The following is a 19747-nucleotide window of genomic DNA, read 5'->3' as shown; positions in this document are numbered from 1 at the left end:
AGTCAGGAATCATCCCAGTCATCAGAATTACTCTCATGAAGAAAAGCTTAGTGCTACCCAGAGATGCACCCAGAAATTGTCTGGGGACTCGACACTTTCAGCTTGACTGGTGACTAGTGAAACTCGAAGAACGTACTGTCCCAGCAGGTCCCCTAATGACAACGCTCTTTACTGTGGAAGTTGTTGCTATGTTAGTTATTTTCAGTAATGGAGGGGCTTTAAAAATGAAGTCAGGGGAAGCACAGACATGCAGGAAGCTGTTCAAGAAACCGTCTTTTCTCTGGACGTGTGTCAGCTGTTCATTCAGTCTGCTACAACAGAGAGCCAGTGGGCGCTCGTCGTTTCACTCCAGCAGTTGCGCTTTTGCCAAAAAAAAAGTTGACATTTTATCCATCTTTGGAGCAGAAACCGGCAAAAGAGCCGAGTTCAGCCGACACCATGAACGCTGTAGGTTTGCCAGCAAAGGTTTCATCCTTTAGAGCTTTGCTGGATTTGGGAATGTGGGCGGCGTTTCGGAAATCTCAGAGTAAAATAAAAGTAAGGGTGTGCATTCACAAGGGGAAACACACAGACTGCTGTTTACAGTTAGTAATGCTAACAGTGCTAACCGTAAGTCCGTCTTAGTTTTATTATAGTAAATAAACTGCACGACGTTTCCTCTGCTCCTAATATTATTTTATTACTTAATGAAAAATCAAAGGAGGAAGGACAGAAAGATGATGTTAATTATGGTTCTTAGTGAGAAATCCGAATAGGTCAGACATGGTACTGGCAGGCCAGAGCTTTGCAGAAACCAGAGATCAGAAATAAGCCACTAAGCTGATCGCTGCATGTCTGGTCACATGAAAACCAGGAAGGTCATCTACCAAAACTTTAACTGAAAAAGTAACAGACCAAACATCAACTGAGATTCATTCTGTTAAAAACACCTCGTTTAAAGCTTAAAGGTTTCGGTAAATGTGGAATAAGACCTAAATATCCCCACTAATCATTTAAAAATATCCTTAATATGTAGTTTTTGCAGGTGCTTGACCCACATGTATTAAAAAAAAAGAGTCTTTTAATATTTCAGAATCAGCTTTATTGGCCAAGATTGTGAGCACAAACAAGTAACTGGACTTGAGTTTCATGCGCTCACAGCGTGCAGATGCCAAGCATAAATATTTCAACTCAGAGGAAGTAAAATAAAAGGAACAATATGCACATTATGTGCAGGTACGCCAACTTTTTAATGAAGAACAAGAAAAGCAGGTTGTCTATAATGAAAATACGCTTTTTTTTTTTGTTTCCTGGCAGACTTTCTGACTGATCAGGATGGAAGATGTTCATCAGACAGCCTGGGGGGAAAAAATGTCCCTGTGGAGGCTGAACAGCGTCGACCTGAAGGTAAAAATCTGACCACTTTGTGTCCGGGATGGTGTTTCATCATCCTGGATCTATCTTCCGTTAAAAATGACCCATCCTCACCATATTCTCAGGAGAACCCTGAACCACCTGCAGCTGCCTCCCTTTGTGTGCAGCGGGACACCAACCACCTCAGAGAGGTGATGTCTGTGGGCAACCACAACTACTCAGTACTGAATTTTAAAAAAACTAAATTTTTTAGCATTTCCAGCTAAAATCACCCAGGTGGGTGCCGACAGGCTGGGATATTTGGTTTAATTCAGGCGGTGCTTCATAACACATAATATGACACAACACGAAGTGCAAGTTCTAGCTGTCTGATTTAAAGTGTCTACATGGTCTAGTCCAGAAGACATTCTCTGGATCGGCCCATGTTTCCCTGCTTGTTTATTGTGTCCCCGACATCAACATTAGTTCTGTCCGTGCGCTGTATTTTCTGGACAAAAAGAAAAGGCAAGGCTGCCAATACTATAAGCTGCATAAAGAACAAGCCTTTTTATTGAGCTACTGCACAAACCCTCACTGTGCATCGATGTGCTTGTACATTTTTTAATCTCAAAGCTTGTAAAAAGTAACACAAACAGAGAACCAGTTTACACACAGAAAAAAAAAAACTCATCAGTCGGCTAAGAAACCACCGGGTCAAAACCAAGACATCACACAAAGCAGCAGAACATACAAGGTTATCACAGCATTTACAGAAGAACGGGAGGCTGACGTATCATCAAGAAATTCAAAGAGAGCCACAAAGCTCAGAAGACACCTGGCAGAGGTGGGAAGCAAAACAATCCTGGGAGGAAAACTAGTGTCTAAAGACCCCAGAAAAACTGCAAAAACAGCAGTGGTTGACTTTTCCAAGTCAGACGTTATTGTCTCAAAGAAGACAGCAATTAGAGCTCTGCACAGGGGTCGACTGCAAGGATGCAGCCCAGATACCTTTAAGTCAGACTGAAGTATGCTAAGGATACCCAGGAGAATGATTATACAGGTCCTTCTCAAAATATTAGCATATTGTGATAAAGTTCATTACTTTCCATAATGTCATGATGAAAATTTAACATTCATATATTTTAGATTCATTGCACACTAACTGAAATATTTCAGGTCTTTTATTGTCTTAATACGGATGATTTTGGCATACAGCTCATGAAAACCCAAAATTCCTATCTCACAAAATTAGCATATTTCATCCGACCAATAAAAGAAAAGTGTTTTTAATACAAAAAACGTCAACCTTCAAATAATCATGTACAGTTATGCACTCAATACTTGGTCGGGAATCCTTTGGCAGAAATGACTGCTTCAATGCGGCGTGGCATGGAGGCAATCAGCCTGTGGCACTGCTGAGGTCTTATGGAGGCCCAGGATGCTTCGATAGCGGCCTTTAGCTCATCCAGAGTGTTGGGTCTTGAGTCTCTCAACGTTCTCTTCACAATATCCCACAGATTCTCTATGGGGTTCAGGTCAGGAGAGTTGGCAGGCCAATTGAGCACAGTGATACCATGGTCAGTAAACCATTTACCAGTGGTTTTGGCACTGTGAGCAGGTGCCAGGTCGTGCTGAAAAATGAAATCTTCATCTCCATAAAGCTTTTCAGCAGATGGAAGCATGAAGTGCTCCAAAATCTCCTGATAGCTAGCTGCATTGACCCTGCCCTTGATAAAACACAGTGGACCAACACCAGCAGCTGACACGGCACCCCAGACCATCACTGACTGTGGGTACTTGACACTGGACGTCTGGCATTTTGGCATTTCCTTCTCCCCAGTCTTCCTCCAGACTCTGGCACCTTGATTTCCGAATGACATGCAGAATTTGCTTTCATCCGAAAAAAGTACTTTGGACCACTGAGCAACAGTCCAGTGCTGCTTCTCTGTAGCCCAGGTCTGGGGAATGCGGCACCTGTAGCCCATTTCCTGCACACGCCTGTGCACGGTGGCTCTGGATGTTTCTACTCCAGACTCAGTCCACTGCTTCCGCAGGTCCCCCAAGGTCTGGAATCAGCCCTTCTCCACAATCTTCCTCAGGGTCCGGTCACCTCTTGTCGTTGTGCAGCGTTTTCTGCCACACTTTTTCCTTCCCACAGACTTCCCACTGAGGTGCCTTGATACAGCACTCTGGGAACAGCCTATTCGTTCAGAAATTTCTTTCTGTGTCTTACCCTCTTGCTTGAGGGTGTCAATAGTGGCCTTCTGGACAGCAGTCAGGTCGGCAGTCTTACCCATGATTGGGGTTTTGAGTGATGAACCAGGCTGGGAGTTTTAAAGGCCTCAGGAATCTTTTGCAGGTGTTTAGAGTTAACTTGTTGATTCAGATGATTAGGTTCATAGCTCGTTTAGAGACCCTTTTAATGATATGCTAATTTTGTGAGATAGGAATTTTGGGTTTTCATGAGCTGTATGCCAAAATCATCCGTATTAAGACAATAAAAGACCTGAAATATTTCAGTTAGTGTGCAATGAATCTAAAATATATGAATGTTAAATTTTCATCATGACATTATGGAAAATAATGAACTTTATCACAATATGCTAATATTTTGAGAAGGACCTGTACAGCTTGGAAGCATGTCCTTTGGTCAGATGAAACTAGAGCTTGCTGGACATGGCAATATTGTCCATGTTTGGACAAAGAAGGAAGAGGCCTACATCCCTAAGAACGCGGTTCCTACAGTAAAACATGGTGGTGGGAGTATTATGCTGTGGGAGTTCTTCAGTGCATCTAGAACTGGAAATCTCTCACGCTGGACTGAATCATGAAGAAAGAAGAATACGTGATCATTTTAAAAGAAGACCTAAAGCTGATGGAAGTAAAACTGATCTGAGGTTTTGGACATTTTACATTGTTTGTATGAGTTTTATTTTTAAACAATTAATAGTCAAGCATCCCTCCATAAATATAGTTTCTCACAACCTTTCATTTGAACATAATCCATTATAAAACGTAGCTTATTTTTATTTATCATCTATCATTAAGCTCTGCAGCTGTGGAACAGTCAGATGAAACAACAAAACCTGGGATTTTGAGATGTTCTTTTGATGCTATTTTGACCACTGCACCCATAATCGGACAGAAACGTTCACTCACGCTGTTAACGGATAAATGTCAACATAGAGGCGGTTACCTCCCTTTAGCTAATAACCACTACCATCTACATACAGCGAAAACACAGTTTAAGATCAAACATTAAAGCATGTCTGATTACATTTAACCAGAAAACAAACTGCAGCTCTTAAGTAAGTAAATATTACCAAACGGTAAGAGGTTTCCAAGCTCGTAACTGAACGAGTAACTGCTAGCCGTTAGCATCGCTGTGCTCCATTAGCCGCTGGTTTAACAAAACTGAATCTTAACACTGAAAATGAAAATTAAAAACACACCATAATCTTTTCAGGTCGGAGCAGCGCAATATTAATGACAGACATGATGATAAAAATCCATAACGTTGTGTCTTGTAGCTAACTAAGCTAGCAGGATAGATGCAGCTGTCCGAGAATGGATGAATACTTGTCCGAAGATTGAACTCTCACGTTGGTGCAGAACAGCGTCTGAGACGTAAACGCAACAATTGCAAATAAAACCGCTATAATTGACTGAATTATGAGGAGCATCATACCCTTTTTCTCTTTCGTTTTCCTCGGTATGTGGAACTTCTTCGGCTCCATCGGCATATGCCGCTGGTGGACCAATTGTGGTCCAGATTTCCTCCACTCCATGATCCTCCCCGCGGTCACAGAGCTCAGGCAGTCCGCGCCAGGGTCGGATTCTCGGGCAGGGATTGCACTGGGCAGCTCGCTGTCTTGCAAGCTAAGGTTAGCGCCAAAGTCCGCGGCAGCCAACAACCTTCTTACTGGACATGCCTCTCTTCGGTTAAAGCCGTCTGTGGTGAGATCCGTCCCCAGACCGACGTATTTCATGAACAAGAACCGCTCGTTCGTTTGATCACCGCTGTTACCTCCACAGCCCGCAGCGGAGGAAGGCAGCCCCGCACACAACCCGCGACATGCTTCCGGCAGCGAGAATAGATCTTCTTCCCAGATTTAACTCCGGCCTAGTTCATTAAAAGTTGCTTTACTGCCACCTGCTGGTGAAAGTAGTCTACTTCAATTTAATCCGTTTCCTTAGAAACAAAATCCCAAAATTCAACTGATTTGATCTGAGAAGGCGGTTCGGATTATATCAGAAATTCAAAATCATTTTAAAATGCTTCTTTTCAGCATTTATTTATAGTGATTCGTTGGAAAACAAATTAAATCTGAATGTCTTTTTGTCCAAGGCATGATGGTCTCTGCTTCTGTATTTTAATGTGGAAATTATCATCCACAGTAACTGACGTCGTATCATTTATTTTTCCATTATTTTCTGTTACAAGACAAATAACTGATATTCATGCTGAGCAGCAGACAGGCAGAACATGCATTACAGGTCATCTGTTAAACATATTATGATCTTAATGCCATCTTAAATAAAACGTTTTAAATTAAGCTTGCTGTGAAGTTGGCTCACAATTTTTCCTTAGATTTTAATGTAAAGTGAAGATCTAACCCTAAATGATCAGCTTTTCTAGTTCTGTTTCTGTCTTAACTTATTCCCTACACACACAATGTCAAAATAAGGTGAGATCTTTCCATGTAATCCATGCAACATTTAGTAACTGCTCACAGTTAAATCCATACAAGTTACAATAAATATCCTTATGTGTAATCCATGCAATAATTATTAAAATACACAGTTGAAGCAGTAGAGAGTGAAAACAAGCATATTCTCATATTCTGGGACTAAGAGACTGGAGAGGCCTGTGTGGAGCCACATATTATCTGCCACATATTATATGTCTTATCTTTTGCAGAAATATAAACAAGTGTATCCAAAGAAATGATGTATGATGATTTTACATTATTTCACATGTATTAAATGAAATCAGTAATCTTTGATTATCAAGTTAAAAGATGTATGATTGAAATATGGTTAAGAACTGATAATTAAAGTTAAAAAAAACAAAACATTAAGGTTTGACATTCTCCTTCAGCTATATATGAAAAATATATAACGTTAATCATTTGTGAAGCATGAATAAAAAGAATGAAATGATGGTTTTGTAACTGTGTTTTAAAGTAAATGCTGAAAGCTGAAGAATGAAATGTGTAATACTGTGTAAAGTTTAAAACTGAGCAGATTAGGGAAATAACTGTAGGATGACTAGGAGTGACGAGAGCCAGCTGCATGCTGACAGTGAATCTTTTGAAGGCCAGCGCAGTAACAGTGAGCAGCCGTGAACAAAAGTGACTGTCGAAGGTGTGGATGACTGTGATAGGCTACTCGGTCACCCAGACCTCCAGTTGAAGAAGGGTGAGACTTTTGTATGCAAGATGTCAGAGGCTAGGCGAGTTATTTCCCGACACCAGCTTAAACAGAACTTTCATTAAACCTGCTTAGTAAGATCTTTCAGGTTTTAGGGAAGTCCGGACCCGTTGGATGGAGACCTGGATTCCAAGAGCTCGGGACAACGAAAACGATCAAGGTTTCATTAAAATGTTCCTTTTAATGGTCTGTCAGTTTAAAATTTTGGCTTCTTTTTATTTAAAAGCAGTGGTAAAAAAATGACAACAGCTCCTAACTGCACTCGTTTACAATTTCCATTTTACACAGGTACAAAATTATTTAGACAGGCTTATTATTTAATAGAATTTATTCATTCTTTGGTTAAATGAAGATGAACGTATGTTGCTAAATGCCTCGTTTATTTGTACACAGCAGAATGAAGATGATTTATTTTCAGTGCATATGGGATGTGCAACTTAGATTAAAAGGTCTTTAATTAGTTATAATCTTTAGTACTAGGATACATTTTTGGATTGTAATTAATATTTCCAAATCATGAATTAACATATATACATACTATGTTTCAAACATTTATATGGACATATACCTTATAGACAGTCTTTATGTACAGTACATGTACAACAGGCTTCTTCTACAGGTCCTTCTCAAAATATTAGCATTGTGATAAAGTTCATTATTTTCCATAATGTCATGATGAAAATTTAACATTCATATATTTTAGATTCATTGCACACTAACTGAAATATTTCAGGTCTTTTATTGTCTTAATACGGATGATTTTGGCATACAGCTCATGAAAACCCAAAATTCCTATCTCACAAAATTAGCATATCATTAAGACCCTCTCTAAACGAGCTATGAACCTAATCATCTGAATCAACGAGTTAACTCTAAACACCTGCAAAAGATTCCTGAGACCTTTAAAACTCCCAGTCTGGTTCATCACTCAAAACCCCAATCATGGGTAAGACTGCCGACCTGACTGCTGTCCAGAAGGCCACTATTGACACCCTCAAGCAAGAGGGTAAGACACAGAAAGAAATTTCTGAACGAATAGGCTGTTCCCAGAGTGCTGTATCAAGGCACCTCAGTGGGAAGTCTGTGGGAAGGAAAAAGTGTGGCAGAAAACGCTGCACAACGAGAAGAGGTGACCGGACCCTGAGGAAGATTGTGGAGAAGGGCTGATTCCAGACCTTGGGGGACCTGCGGAAGCAGTGGACTGAGTCTGGAGTAGAAACATCCAGAGCCACCGTGCACAGGCGTGTGCAGGAAATGGGCTACAGGTGCCGCATTCCCCAGGTCAAGCCACTTTTGAACCAGAAACAGCGGCAGAAGCGCCTGACCTGGGCTACAGAGAAGCAGCACTGGACTGTTGCTCAGTGGTCCAAAGTACTTTTTTCGGATGAAAGCAAATTCTGCATGTCATTCGGAAATCAAGGTGCCAGAGTCTGGAGGAAGACTGGGGAGAAGGAAATGCCAAAATGCCAGAAGTCCAGTGTCAAGTACCCACAGTCAGTGATGGTCTGGGTGCCGTGTCAGCTGCTGGTGTTGGTCCACTGTGTTTTATCAAGGGCAGGGTCAATGCAGCTAGCTATCAGGAGATTTTGGAGCACTTCATGCTTCCATCTGCTGAAAAGCTTTATGGAGATGAAGATTTCATTTTTCAGCACGACCTGGCACCTGCTCACAGTGCCAAAACCACTGGTAAATGGTTTACTGACCATGGTATCACTGTGCTCAATTGGCCTGCCAACTCTCCTGACCTGAACCCCATAGAGAATCTGTGGGATATTGTGAAGAGAACGTTGAGAGACTCAAGACCCAACACTCTGGATGAGCTAAAGGCCGCTATCGAAGCATCCTGGGCCTCCATAAGACCTCAGCAGTGCCACAGGCTGATTGCCTCCATGCCACGCCGCATTGAAGCAGTCATTTCTGCAAAAGGATTCCCGACCAAGTATTGAGTGCATAACTGTACATGATTATTTGAAGGTTGACATTTTTTGTATTAAAAACATTTTTCTTTTATTGGTCGGATGAAATATGCTAATTTTGTGAGATAGGAATTTTGGGTTTTCATGAGCTGTATGCCAAAATCATCCGTATTAAGACAATAAAAGACCTGAAATATTTCAGTTAGTGTGCAATGAATCTAAAATATATGAATGTTAAATTTTCATCATTACATTATGGAAAATAATGAACTTTATCACAATATGCTAATATTTTGAGAAGGACCTGTATACACACAACTGGCATCTGTCTCAGGTTTAGAAAATACAGAACCTAAAACTGATGGATGCACAGTGTATGCATCTAGTTAAACATTTCATTCACAGTTCTTTCAGCTCACCAGGATTATCGGCTCTGGTGCTAAACTGACTCATCAGAGGTTCGTCCCATTTCCACAGCAGAGAGCCTCGGCCCTGGCACCAACTCTTTGCTGAGCCAGAAGAACAGGCGGAGGCCAACAATCAATCAAAATGTTTATAAAACAGCATTTAAACCCCCAAACTTGCTTGTTCTTGGTTGTTTCAATTAGGCTATACCACTGTCAATAATCTGAAAAACATATGCATGCAGCAAAACCTTCAGGTAATATCATATCCTGATCATATGTGACAAGAATAACTGATTTAAAAATAATTGACTTTTTAACATTTACTTTCCTGTTGGTCTCCTTTCCCCTGGATGCATAAATAGGCCAACATGTTTTTGGAAGTGTCCTTCAGGATTATTTTGTCGGCTTACCAAAATGTCTGATTTACAGCAACATTTTTTCTTCTTTTAGTGAATGACATGATAATACCTTTTTGTATTACGTCAGTTAGTGGCTTATTCATATGCACCAATAGAGAACAATCATCCCATCCTTGTCCTCAAACATTGGATGAACCAGCTGACCAGGCAGAGTTTTTCAAAGAGGTGCCTGTGACTTTTAATGGCAGTAATCAGACAGAAAATGAGCGAAAAGGGTAAAGACATGCGTTTGAAGGTCTCAAGGCCAGGGAATTGAGGACTAACAGCCTCCCAATATAAGGCTCCCGCCCTTCCTGTACACCATAGGGCATCCCAGTTTAATGTACTAACTGGAATTTAATGAGATAGACCAACACAAAGTAGAGCATGACTGTGAAGAAGGAAAATGATACATGGTTTTCAAACTTCTTTATAAATGAAAGTCTGATAAGTCTTATTCAGACCGCTTTACTCTGATACATCTAAATAAAATCCCCTGTAACTACTGGCCTTCAGAATTCAGCTAATTAGTAAACAGGGTCCACCTCCAAACCCACCGAAACATGGTCGATCATTCACCAAAACTGAGAAGTGGAAAGCACTGATCAGAAGCCCCTAAGAGGGTCGTGGGAACTCAAGAAGAGCTGCAGACATCTGCAGCTCATGTGGGAGAATCTGATGACAGGACAGCTAGTAGTCATGCACTCCACAAATCTACCGTTGATGAAGCAGTGGCAGAAGAAGGCCATAAGAAATCCTGTTTGCAGTTTGCCACAAGCCATGTAGAAGAAGGTGCTGTGGAGAGGAGTGTGTGAGGAGACCAAAATCAAACCTTTAGGCCTACCCGAAAAACTCTATGTATGGCAGAAAACTAACACTGTACACTAACCCCCCCCCCCCCACTTTGAAACTTAGCTGTGGCAGCATCATGCTGCGGGGAGGCTGTTCTTTAGCAGAGACGGTGAAGCAGGTCAGAGTCGATGGGAAGATAGATGGAGCTAAATACAGAGCAATCCTGTCACAAAACCTGTTAGAGGCTGCTGAAGACTTGAGACTGGGGTGAAGGTTCACCTTCCAGAGGGACAATAACCCTAAACATACAGCCAGAGCTGTAGGGCAAAGCATGTTCATGTGTTAAAATGGCCTAGTCAAAGTCCAGACCTAAATCTGAATGAGAAACAATGGCAAGGCTTGAAAACTAATGTTCATAGACACTCTCCTTATAACCGGACATTGTTTGAGGTATTTCACAATAAACACAATAAAGAATGGGCAACAATCTTCATCTCCTGATGTGCAGTTCACCTTAGATACTAATGCTACTTCTCCGAAGGACGGGGATCTGTAGAATATTTACCCTTAGACAACATTAGCTGGAACATTTAGGTCAGTGTGTCCTCACAAATTTCAACTGATTCTCCATATTCTTCACTCAGTTTGAATGATTCAGTTCTGTGTTTACTTTCTGTCAGCATCTGTAGGTCATCTCCTCACTCTCTCCTGTGTCCATGCTGACCTCTTCTTCCTCCTTAGACCGTCTGTGTTCCTCCTCTTTCATTAACTCTTCGTCTTCTGGATTCAGAGAATTAAATAAAGCACCAGAAGCAGGAACATCTTCATCACCTGAGCTGCGAGTCTCTTCTTCTTCATCCATCTTCAAGTCTGCAGGTGATTTTGGTTCCTGCTTCATCTCAGTCTCACCACTCGTTGCTGATCCTCCTAATTGCAAACACTTCCGATCATCCAGAGTTAAATCGACCTCCACCTCCTTACTTGTTACTTGCCTATCTATCATCATGCTCTCCTTTAATACACCAAGATCTTCTCCTCCACTTAGAACAGCCTCTTCTTCCAGACCCAGTTCTACCTCCATCTTTCCCAAGATTTTCTTTTCACTTTTGCTCCCTGAACATCCACTCTCAGGACTTTGACTTGTCTCATAAGACGGCTCCATCAGTCCTCCAGGCTCTGGATCCACAGGCTGTCCTCTCAGTGCTGCTGCTGCCTCTTTGGCTTGTCGGATACAGTTGAGCCACTGCTGCTTGTTGAAGGCGTCGCTGGCCTGGAAGCAGTGCGTCTGCAGCTGGCTTCCCGTGCGGTATGACACCCGAAAGAAGTTTTTGGCTGTGACGAGAAGAAAGTAAATCAGGAAACAAACACAGATATTTAATTTGTGGAAATATTTTGATGGATAAATTATATAAAACAATTTGGCTAAAAATAGCACTCAACACTGTAGAATATGGCCCTCAAAAAGCAGTTGTTGCCTAAGAGCATTCTATCGGTTTACACCTAAAGCAATTGCATAGTTATGTAGTCCTGGGTTGTTCTGTGACCTACTCGATGCCCTGAGGCAACCTCTGTGCAATATTTTATAATACACAGCTCAAGAAAATAAAGGGAACACTCAAATACATCTTAGATCTGAATGAATGAAATATTCTCATTGAATACTTTGTTCTGTACAAAGTTGAATGTGCTGACAACAAAATCACACAAAAATCATCATTGAAATCAAATTTATTAACCAACGGAGGCCTGGATTTGGAGTCACACACAAAATTAAAGTGGAAAAACACACTACAGGCTGATCCAACTTTGATGTAATGTCTTGTCAAAATAAGATGAGATCTTTCCATGTAATCCATGCAACACTCATTAACTGCTACAGTTAAATCCATACAAATTACGATAAATATCCTTTTGTGTAATCCATGCAATAATTATTAAAATACACAGTTGAAGCAGTAGAAAGTGAAACAAGCATGTTCTCATATTCTGGCACAGAGAGACTGGAGAGGCCTGTGTGAAGCCACATATTATCTGTCTTATCTTTTGCAGAAATATAAACAAGTATATCTAAAGAAATGATGTATGATGATTTTACATTCTTTCACATGTATTAAATGAAATTAGCAATCTTTGATTAACAAGTTAAAAGATGTATGATTGAAATGTGGTTAAGAACTGATAAGTAAAAAAATATTAAGGTTTGACATTCTCTGCTATATATGAAATAAATATGACGTTAATCATTTGTGAAGTATGAATAAAAAGAATTATAACTGTTTTAAAGTAAATGCTGAAAGCTGAAGAATGGAATGTGTAATACTGTGTAAAGTTTAAAACTGAACAGATTAGGGAAATAACTGGAGGATGACAAGGAGTGACGAGAGCCAGTTGTATGCTGACAATGAACCCTTTTGTAAAGACGGAAGAGAGGAGGCGAATATAGCCAGCTGTGTGGCTATTATCGGCATCTCCATGGCCGAAACAACAGCATCCATGGGTCACGGTGACCATGACTAAAGTATTGGGCAATAACCAAGAAGCCGAGCGGAAAGGGTTGCGCAATAACTAAGAAGCCTAATAAGGGGCTGACCGGTGAAGGCATCAAGTGCTATAAAAACAATGCTGAAAGCAGAAACTGGGTTGTTTTCCTCGCAGAAGACCAGCGAACAAGATCGGAAGGAGAAACGAAGCTTAGATGGAAAAGGAACAGAGACACAGCCCCACTGATCGACTGCATTAAAAAAGAGGATCAACCCGTGAGCCCAGAAAGGACTGTGCCTCAAAATAAAAAATCTGATTTTATCTAAAGCCTTTTTATCCAGACAACAGAAGTGAACTTGATCGGTGAACAGCTGATTGCTCTAAGTTTCAGGCTTCTGGAAGTCCTGAATCAACCTCATTTATGTCTCTGGGTTTCCTTCAACTCTTCAGCCTCTGGAAACTACTGTCTTCTGAGACGACATATAAACACAAAGATCCTGTTTAACCATCAAAGCCTGGAGCATCAGTGTCTGCCACTTAAAGGAAGAAAACTGAAGATTAAGTTGTATTCCCTTCAAGAAACCACTCGTTACCAGAAGAAACATCTCCATCAGGTGCATGAATGAACCTCCGTCTTCAAAGCCTCTCCAAACTCACTAGTTTCAGCATCAGGGAAAGACAGGTTGAGTTGATTGATTCGTTTCTATTGTTGAAATTATTTTGTGTTGCCGAATTTAAGCTGTTACTGACTCCTGCAAAAGTGTTACTAATTAAAGAAAGCATATAAAATTCTAGTTAAATCGTGGACATTCAATTATTTGAGTCACCGTATTGTTGGTTTTTCATTGGTGGTAAGAAGTCTTGTTGCCTGGTTCCAAAATTTTGTAGGAGGTTTTTATAGGTTGCCTTAGTCAAGTTTGTTAAAACAGCGCCCTTGGGGCTCGTGCCGAGCCACTAAAAATAACCTAGCCCATATACCAAGAGCCAGTTGTAAAATTAGGGAATGAGCAGCCGTGAACAAAAATGACTGTCGAAGGTGTGGATGACTGCGATAGGCTACTCAGTCGTCCACACCACCAGTTGAAGAAGGGCGAGACTTTTATATGCAAGCTGTCAGAGGCTAGGCGAGTCATTTCCCGACACCAGCTTAAACAGAACTTTCAGTAAACCTGCTTAGTAAGATCTTTCAGGTTTGGGGAAGTGCGGACCTATTGGATGGAGAGCTGGATTGAGTAATCCCTTTAGACATGGGGAAGTAGGAGGGAGAGGTTAGCTCATAGGACAACGAAAGTCCTTAAAACAAGTCAAAATGAGGCTCAGTATTGTGTGTGGCCTCCACGTGTCTGTATGACCTCCCTACAACGCCTGGAGATGCTCCTGATGAGACGGTGGATGGTCTCCTGAGGGATCTCCTCCCAGACCTGGACTAAAGCATCCACCAACTCCTGGACAGTCTGTGGTGCAACGTGACGTTGGTGGATGGAGCGAGACATGATGTCCCAGATGTGCTCAATCGGATTCAGGTCTGGGGAACGGGCGGGCCAGTCCATAGCTTCAATGTCTTCATCTTGCAGGAACTGCTGACACACTCCAGCCACATGAGGTCTAGCATTGTCCTGCATTAGGAGGAACCCAGGACCAACCGCACCAGCATATGGTCTCACAAGGGGTCTGAGGATCTCATCTCGGTACCTAATGGCAGTCAGGCTACCTCTGGCGAGCACATGGAGGGCCACGTGGCCCTCCAAAGAAATGCCACCCCACACCATTACTGACCCACTGCCAAACCGGTCATGCTGAAGGATGTTGCAGGCAGCAGATCTCTCTCCACGGTGTCTCCAGACTCTGTCACGTCTGTCACATGTGCTCAGTGTGAACCTGCTTTCATCTGTGAAGAGCACAGGGCGCCAGTGGCGAATTTGCCAATCCTGGTGTTCTCTGGCAAATGCAAAGCGTCCTGCACGGTGTTGGGCTGTGAGCACAACCCCCATTTGTGGACGTCGGGCCCTCATACCATCCTCATGGAGTCGGTTTCTAACCGTTTGTGCAGACACATGCACATTTGTGGTCTGCTGGAGGTCATTTTGCAGGGCTCTGGCAGTGCTCCTCCTCTTCCTCCTTGCACAAAGGTGGAGGTAGCGGTCCTGCTGCTGGGTTGTTGCCCTCCTACGGCTTCCTCCACGTCTCCTGGTGTACTGGCCTGTCTCCTGGTAGCGCCTCCAGGCTCTGGATGCTACGCTGACAGACACAGCAAACCTTCTTTCCACAGCTGGCATTGATGTGCCATCCTGGATGAGCTGCACTACCTGGGCCACTGGTGTGGGTTGTAGAGTCCGTCTCATGCTACCACGAGTGTGAAAGCACCACCAACATTCAAAAGTGACCAAAACATCAACCAGAAAGCATAGGTACTGAGAAGTGGTCTGTGGTCCCCACCTGTAGAACCACAACTTTATTGAGTGAGTCTTGCTAATCGTCAAAGATTTCCCCCTGTTGTCTTTTCCATGTGCACAACATCATGTGAAACTGATTGTCAATCAGTATTGCTTCCTAAGTGGACAGTTTGATTTCACAGAACTTTGATTTACTTGGAGATATATTGTGTTGTTTAAGTGTTCCCTTTATTTTTTGAGCTGTGTATTTTCTGATCAATAATCATTTGATCCCCTGCTGACTTACTTTGTTCACTTAGAAATTAATGTTGTTTTGTGCTCATGTGACATACAAATAAATTAATCAATTACAGAAATTCCTCATCTCAAGTTGTTATGTGCATAAACACACCTGCTCACAGCATCAGCTGCTCCACCACCATGAACAAGACCAGAGAGATCTCAAAGGACACCAGGGAAGAGAAGCTAAGTCTGCACAAGCCTGGGATGGACTCCAAAACACTTGTTAAGAACTTGGTGAGAAGGTGACAGTTGTTCAGCAACCTGGAGAACACCATTCCTATGGTCATGCAAAGAGGTAGAAGCATTGTGCTTTGGGCTGTTTTGCTGTTTAGGGGTCTTGAATGAGGTGATGTTCTGTTAAATGTTTAACAAGAATCAAAACTAAAGCTGATATTGCAAACTGTTGCATTCAGTGAGCAGATTTACAAAATCAGCAGGGGATCAGGTTTTTATTTCTCCCTGTGTAGCTCTAAAGGTCAAATTTGGTCTTGTTTGATTGGACCTTTCAGCCTGAGATGAATCAAAATGTTGCATTTGTTGTGTTTGTGCAGCACTAACTTCGCTCGTTGTTGCTGAAGGCCCCTCTGATGGATCCACCCACTCTCATCTCTCCATCTGATATGTCCTCCAGGTCCAGCTGGCGAATGGGGATTGGCTGGCGGCAGAGCAAGTAGCTAACCGGCTGGTTGTTCAGCAAGACCGACCTGGTGATGACCAAAATATCCTGGAACAGAAATATGTGGAGTTTCTGCAAAAGAACAGAAAAAGAGAAAAACATAAGAAATTTTAAAGAATTTGCATTTTGTGTACATTTGTATGCAATTTGTCCCCTTTAAATAACAGTTTCATTCATGTATACCTGTATGATCTGGTTAAGAACTATTAGAATTATACAAGTTTAAAGGCAAACTGCATCCACATTATAGAAAGGAAAGTTCAGTGTATGAAGGGGTAGAAAGTCTGTGAATAAGAATAGAACTGAATTGTGAACAAACACTGACGAGTCCTCTGTTGTTCTTGAGCTCTCCGTGGCAGTTGAGGGTCTTGGACCGGTCGATGAGTTCGTCTCTCTGTCCATCCTCTGAATACAACAGACGGTCCTTGTAGTACTGACACTCAGACTCTCCGGTCTCCCTGTTGATATCTGCCACCACGTTCTGGACCATCAGCATCTGTGGAGCCAGCACACAACCCAAATTAGGTCATAGCTGTGTCGTCTGATTACTACATTTTCTACAGACTATGACAGATTGAGGGGATCTTATTCCAACTGCTACACTTATCAAAACTTAAACAGGCAAACACTGTGTCAGAGTTAATTGTAGGAAATCTGAAGTTCATGTCTGCAAGATGCAGACAAAAATAGCTCAAAGTCCACTGAAGGCCAACCAGACAGGACACAGCACTGCGGCATACAGCCGCATTGACGCAATGTCTGGGCAGAGAGATATCAGAAATAACCTTGGAGAAGCAACTGTGGCAGTGGTTATAAGACCCATCCTTATACAGTGGGAGATATTTTTCACAGGTTTAAAACATAACAGCGGCCAATCTTCTTAGGAGTGGAAATCGCAACAAATTAACCTCAAGGTCTGAGCATGGAATGCTCAAAAAAGGATAGTAAAACCCAATCCGTCTGAGACTCTACAGCCCTCAGTAAGCAGGTTAAATGTTGAAATTCATTGCATGAAATGAAAAAGGCAAATAGCTAAACCTTTTTGCTCTAAAGGAATGTGGCAATACAATTTAAATTGATAAGATGGGTGTGCATGAACACAGTAAAGAGGTTTGGTCATAATTCTCAGCAGCATGGAACCCAAACAGCATCTCAGCACAGATACATCATACCAACTGCAATGCACAGTGGTGGTGGGGTGATGGTTGGGGCTTGTTTTGCAGCTACAAGAGGTGGGCACCTTGTAGTCCAGGGGTCAGACATGAACTTCTTTATATACCAAACCTTTCTGAGGTCAAAGGTGAAGCCCACAGCTAATGTTTTATAAAGAGTGGGCCAAAAATGTCACCTCAACAATGTGAGAGACTGGTAGACTCAGAGGGTTTTTCCTGCTGAACGTGGTTCTCCAATTTGCTGAGTTATTGGATTTACTCCATTTTCCACAACTTTTCCAGCTTCCTATTCCTCAGTCTTTACAAAATTTGAACATTTAATACCAATAGAACATTTCTGAAGTAGGACAAAGATCAACTTTAGTTTTCCTCACCGCTTCCTCCAAGTGCTGCCGATCTGGGTGGTTGTTGGGGGTGTGCTTCAGGATCTCTCTGAGCAGCAGCGGGTATTTCACCAGCCGGCTGCGAGGGATATCCAGGAAGTTCCACAGGTCCAACTTCCTGCTGAAAGGGGACTGCAGGCAGCGTTGCAGAAAGTCTTGGACCCTTCGATCTTGCTTCTTCTGATCCAGCAGGGCCTTGGCTTGCACCTGGTTACTGCAGTACGACGTGTAGGAGGAGAGACAAGGCAGCTGCAGGGACACAAAGACATCACCATGGAGTGTCTTTCCCAAGCTATAAAGAACTAATATTTTGAATAATGCAGATTGATTGTTTAGAAAAACTCTTACCCAGCCAGTCAGGATGTGTCCTATGTTTTCTGTTGATCCATCAGGTTTTCTGGCATCTTTTAGCCGACTAAGCAGGTCTGAGTTCAACGGTTGTAAAAGTCAGATTTTTGTGAATAATACGTGTTATAATAACATGCAGTCAAACTGACATATCTGCTCAGTGTGAGTAGGATGTGCAAATTATCCACACATGAGAGACAAAGTCACAACCTGATTTGTACATGTTTAAGGCATGAAAACCAGAGTTTGCACATCTGTTTATTTCTCAAGCTGCAAGCAAACAAACATCTGCTCCTGAGGTACAGTAGCATGTAGTGCCTACGTTCACATAAGGTGTTATCCATGCATTAAGGGAAAAATCTGCAAATATTTCTTTATATCTATGTGAATTATGGCCAGGGGAAAATGCATTCCATTCTCAAAGGCCTGTGCTGTTTGTGAAAAAAAATTAATTACAGAGGTTCATGTAAAAATTTTCTTTAGTTCTTTTGAATATGTTTTGTAAGTCAAATATTCACTACTGCCATTTTTCAGTGATACAAACTAAAGTAACAGATCAGGAGATGTGTCAGCTGATTTCATCACAGTATTTCAATAAAGATTCATCAAAAAAGATGACCTTAGTGAAATTCAAAGAATCAAATTTTTCCATATTTCTATCGGCAGATAGATCCTGATATCCTCAATGGGACATTATAGAAATTGAGCCTTAAAGTAACAGGTGTAATAAAAACATAACAAGGCCCAGAATGGAGCTTTGATGAACTCCACATGTAAGCAATGCTGCTGCAGGGTCATTGTCCTTTATAAGTGAAAAAAATCTCCATCAAGACCTAAACTGCAGCAGTAGTTCCTTAATACCTATATATATTTAGCTCAAGCTGAAACATAATATGTGATACACTAACAGAGTGGAAACAAAATTGTGTCAAACTTTTAGCTCAGAGGCAGTCCTCGCCTGACCTGTCTGCTGTGTTCCTGGTTCTTCATGATGCTGTTTGTTCACTAATGTTTTCTAACTAACCTCTAAAGCCAGAAACAGAGCATCTGCCTTTATACTGAGATTAAATCAACCACTGGATGAGTCTGTTTACTTCAGAAGGCGTTTGCTAGCTCTGGTTTTTATTTAGAGGTATCGAGTAGAGCGGGCTAAATACAAATACACATTTTTATTTTAATATAATTATTTTTAATTTTCCTTCTACCAATTATACACTAATATATGTTAGCTTGTATTTGTAATGTGACAAGATGGAAAAAGTTCAAGGTAAATCATGCAGCATGGTGCTGCATAAGGATGTTATGGTCCACAGGGTAAAAATCTAGCCTTAGGTCTAAAAACACCTAAACATCTAAATTCCCTGAATCCACAGTTTAAAGAGGTTAATTTAAATTCTATATAGATACCTTTATTCAAAAAAGGTTATCTTTACCAATTATCTGCATCACTATGGATCAAATGTACTCCTGAAAAATAAAAATCGCCTCATGTCTAATTGCCATAGCGTAGCTTCCTGAATATGCAGTTAGCTGATCAGAAATCCATCCAGTGTCCTGTTAAAGTAAAATGTGGTATTTACAGCAGACAGCCCTGACTGCTACCTCTTCAATCAGAAACCACCTCTTACCTTCGTGCAGAGGTATCAGTGAATCCAGAGTACCAAAGATCTGGTTCAGTTCTTGTTCAGTCACGATGGACAGCTTCAGCATCGGGTCATGGTATGCCTGCACAGC

At 41.7% G+C, this 19747-nt stretch overlaps 2 protein-coding genes across 12 annotated transcripts in view; both read right to left on the bottom strand.

Annotated features, from left to right (window-relative positions):
- tasora (transcription activation suppressor a) overlaps positions 1–5492 on the bottom strand; it is a 29945-nt gene extending 24453 nt beyond the window's left edge. For 4 of the 6 annotated variants that reach the window (XR_007035426.1, XM_047347662.1, XM_047347663.1 and 1 more), the window contains exon 1: positions 5021–5492. Coding sequence is in view for 4 of the 6 variants with exons in the window: in XM_047347662.1 (XP_047203618.1) it covers positions 5021–5321 (301 nt within the window). In the remaining 2 variants the exon portion in view is untranslated. The remainder of the gene's footprint in view (positions 1–5020) is intronic. The other 2 variants (XR_007035427.1, XM_047347664.1) reach the window with 1 other exon arrangement.
- Positions 5493–9220: 3728 nt separating this feature from the next.
- arhgef3 (Rho guanine nucleotide exchange factor (GEF) 3) overlaps positions 9221–19747 on the bottom strand; it is a 30184-nt gene continuing 19657 nt past the window's right edge. For all 6 annotated transcript variants that reach the window (XM_047348645.1, XM_047348642.1, XM_047348643.1 and 3 more), the window contains 6 exons: positions 19642–19738; positions 18014–18090; positions 17657–17914; positions 16436–16606; positions 15993–16182; positions 9221–11610 (listed from right to left, as the gene is read on the bottom strand). In XM_047348645.1, the coding sequence (XP_047204601.1) occupies positions 10955–11610; positions 15993–16182; positions 16436–16606; positions 17657–17914; positions 18014–18090; positions 19642–19738 (1449 nt within the window). In that variant the 3' untranslated portion in view covers positions 9221–10954. The remainder of the gene's footprint in view (positions 11611–15992; positions 16183–16435; positions 16607–17656; positions 17915–18013; positions 18091–19641; positions 19739–19747) is intronic.

The sequence above is a fragment of the Girardinichthys multiradiatus genome, chromosome 20, assembly GCF_021462225.1.
Source record: "Girardinichthys multiradiatus isolate DD_20200921_A chromosome 20, DD_fGirMul_XY1, whole genome shotgun sequence".
NCBI classification, from domain to species: Eukaryota; Metazoa; Chordata; class Actinopteri; order Cyprinodontiformes; family Goodeidae; genus Girardinichthys; species Girardinichthys multiradiatus.
The sequence above is the reverse complement of the archived record's forward strand: the minus strand, read 5'-3'. Positions and strand labels throughout refer to the sequence as shown.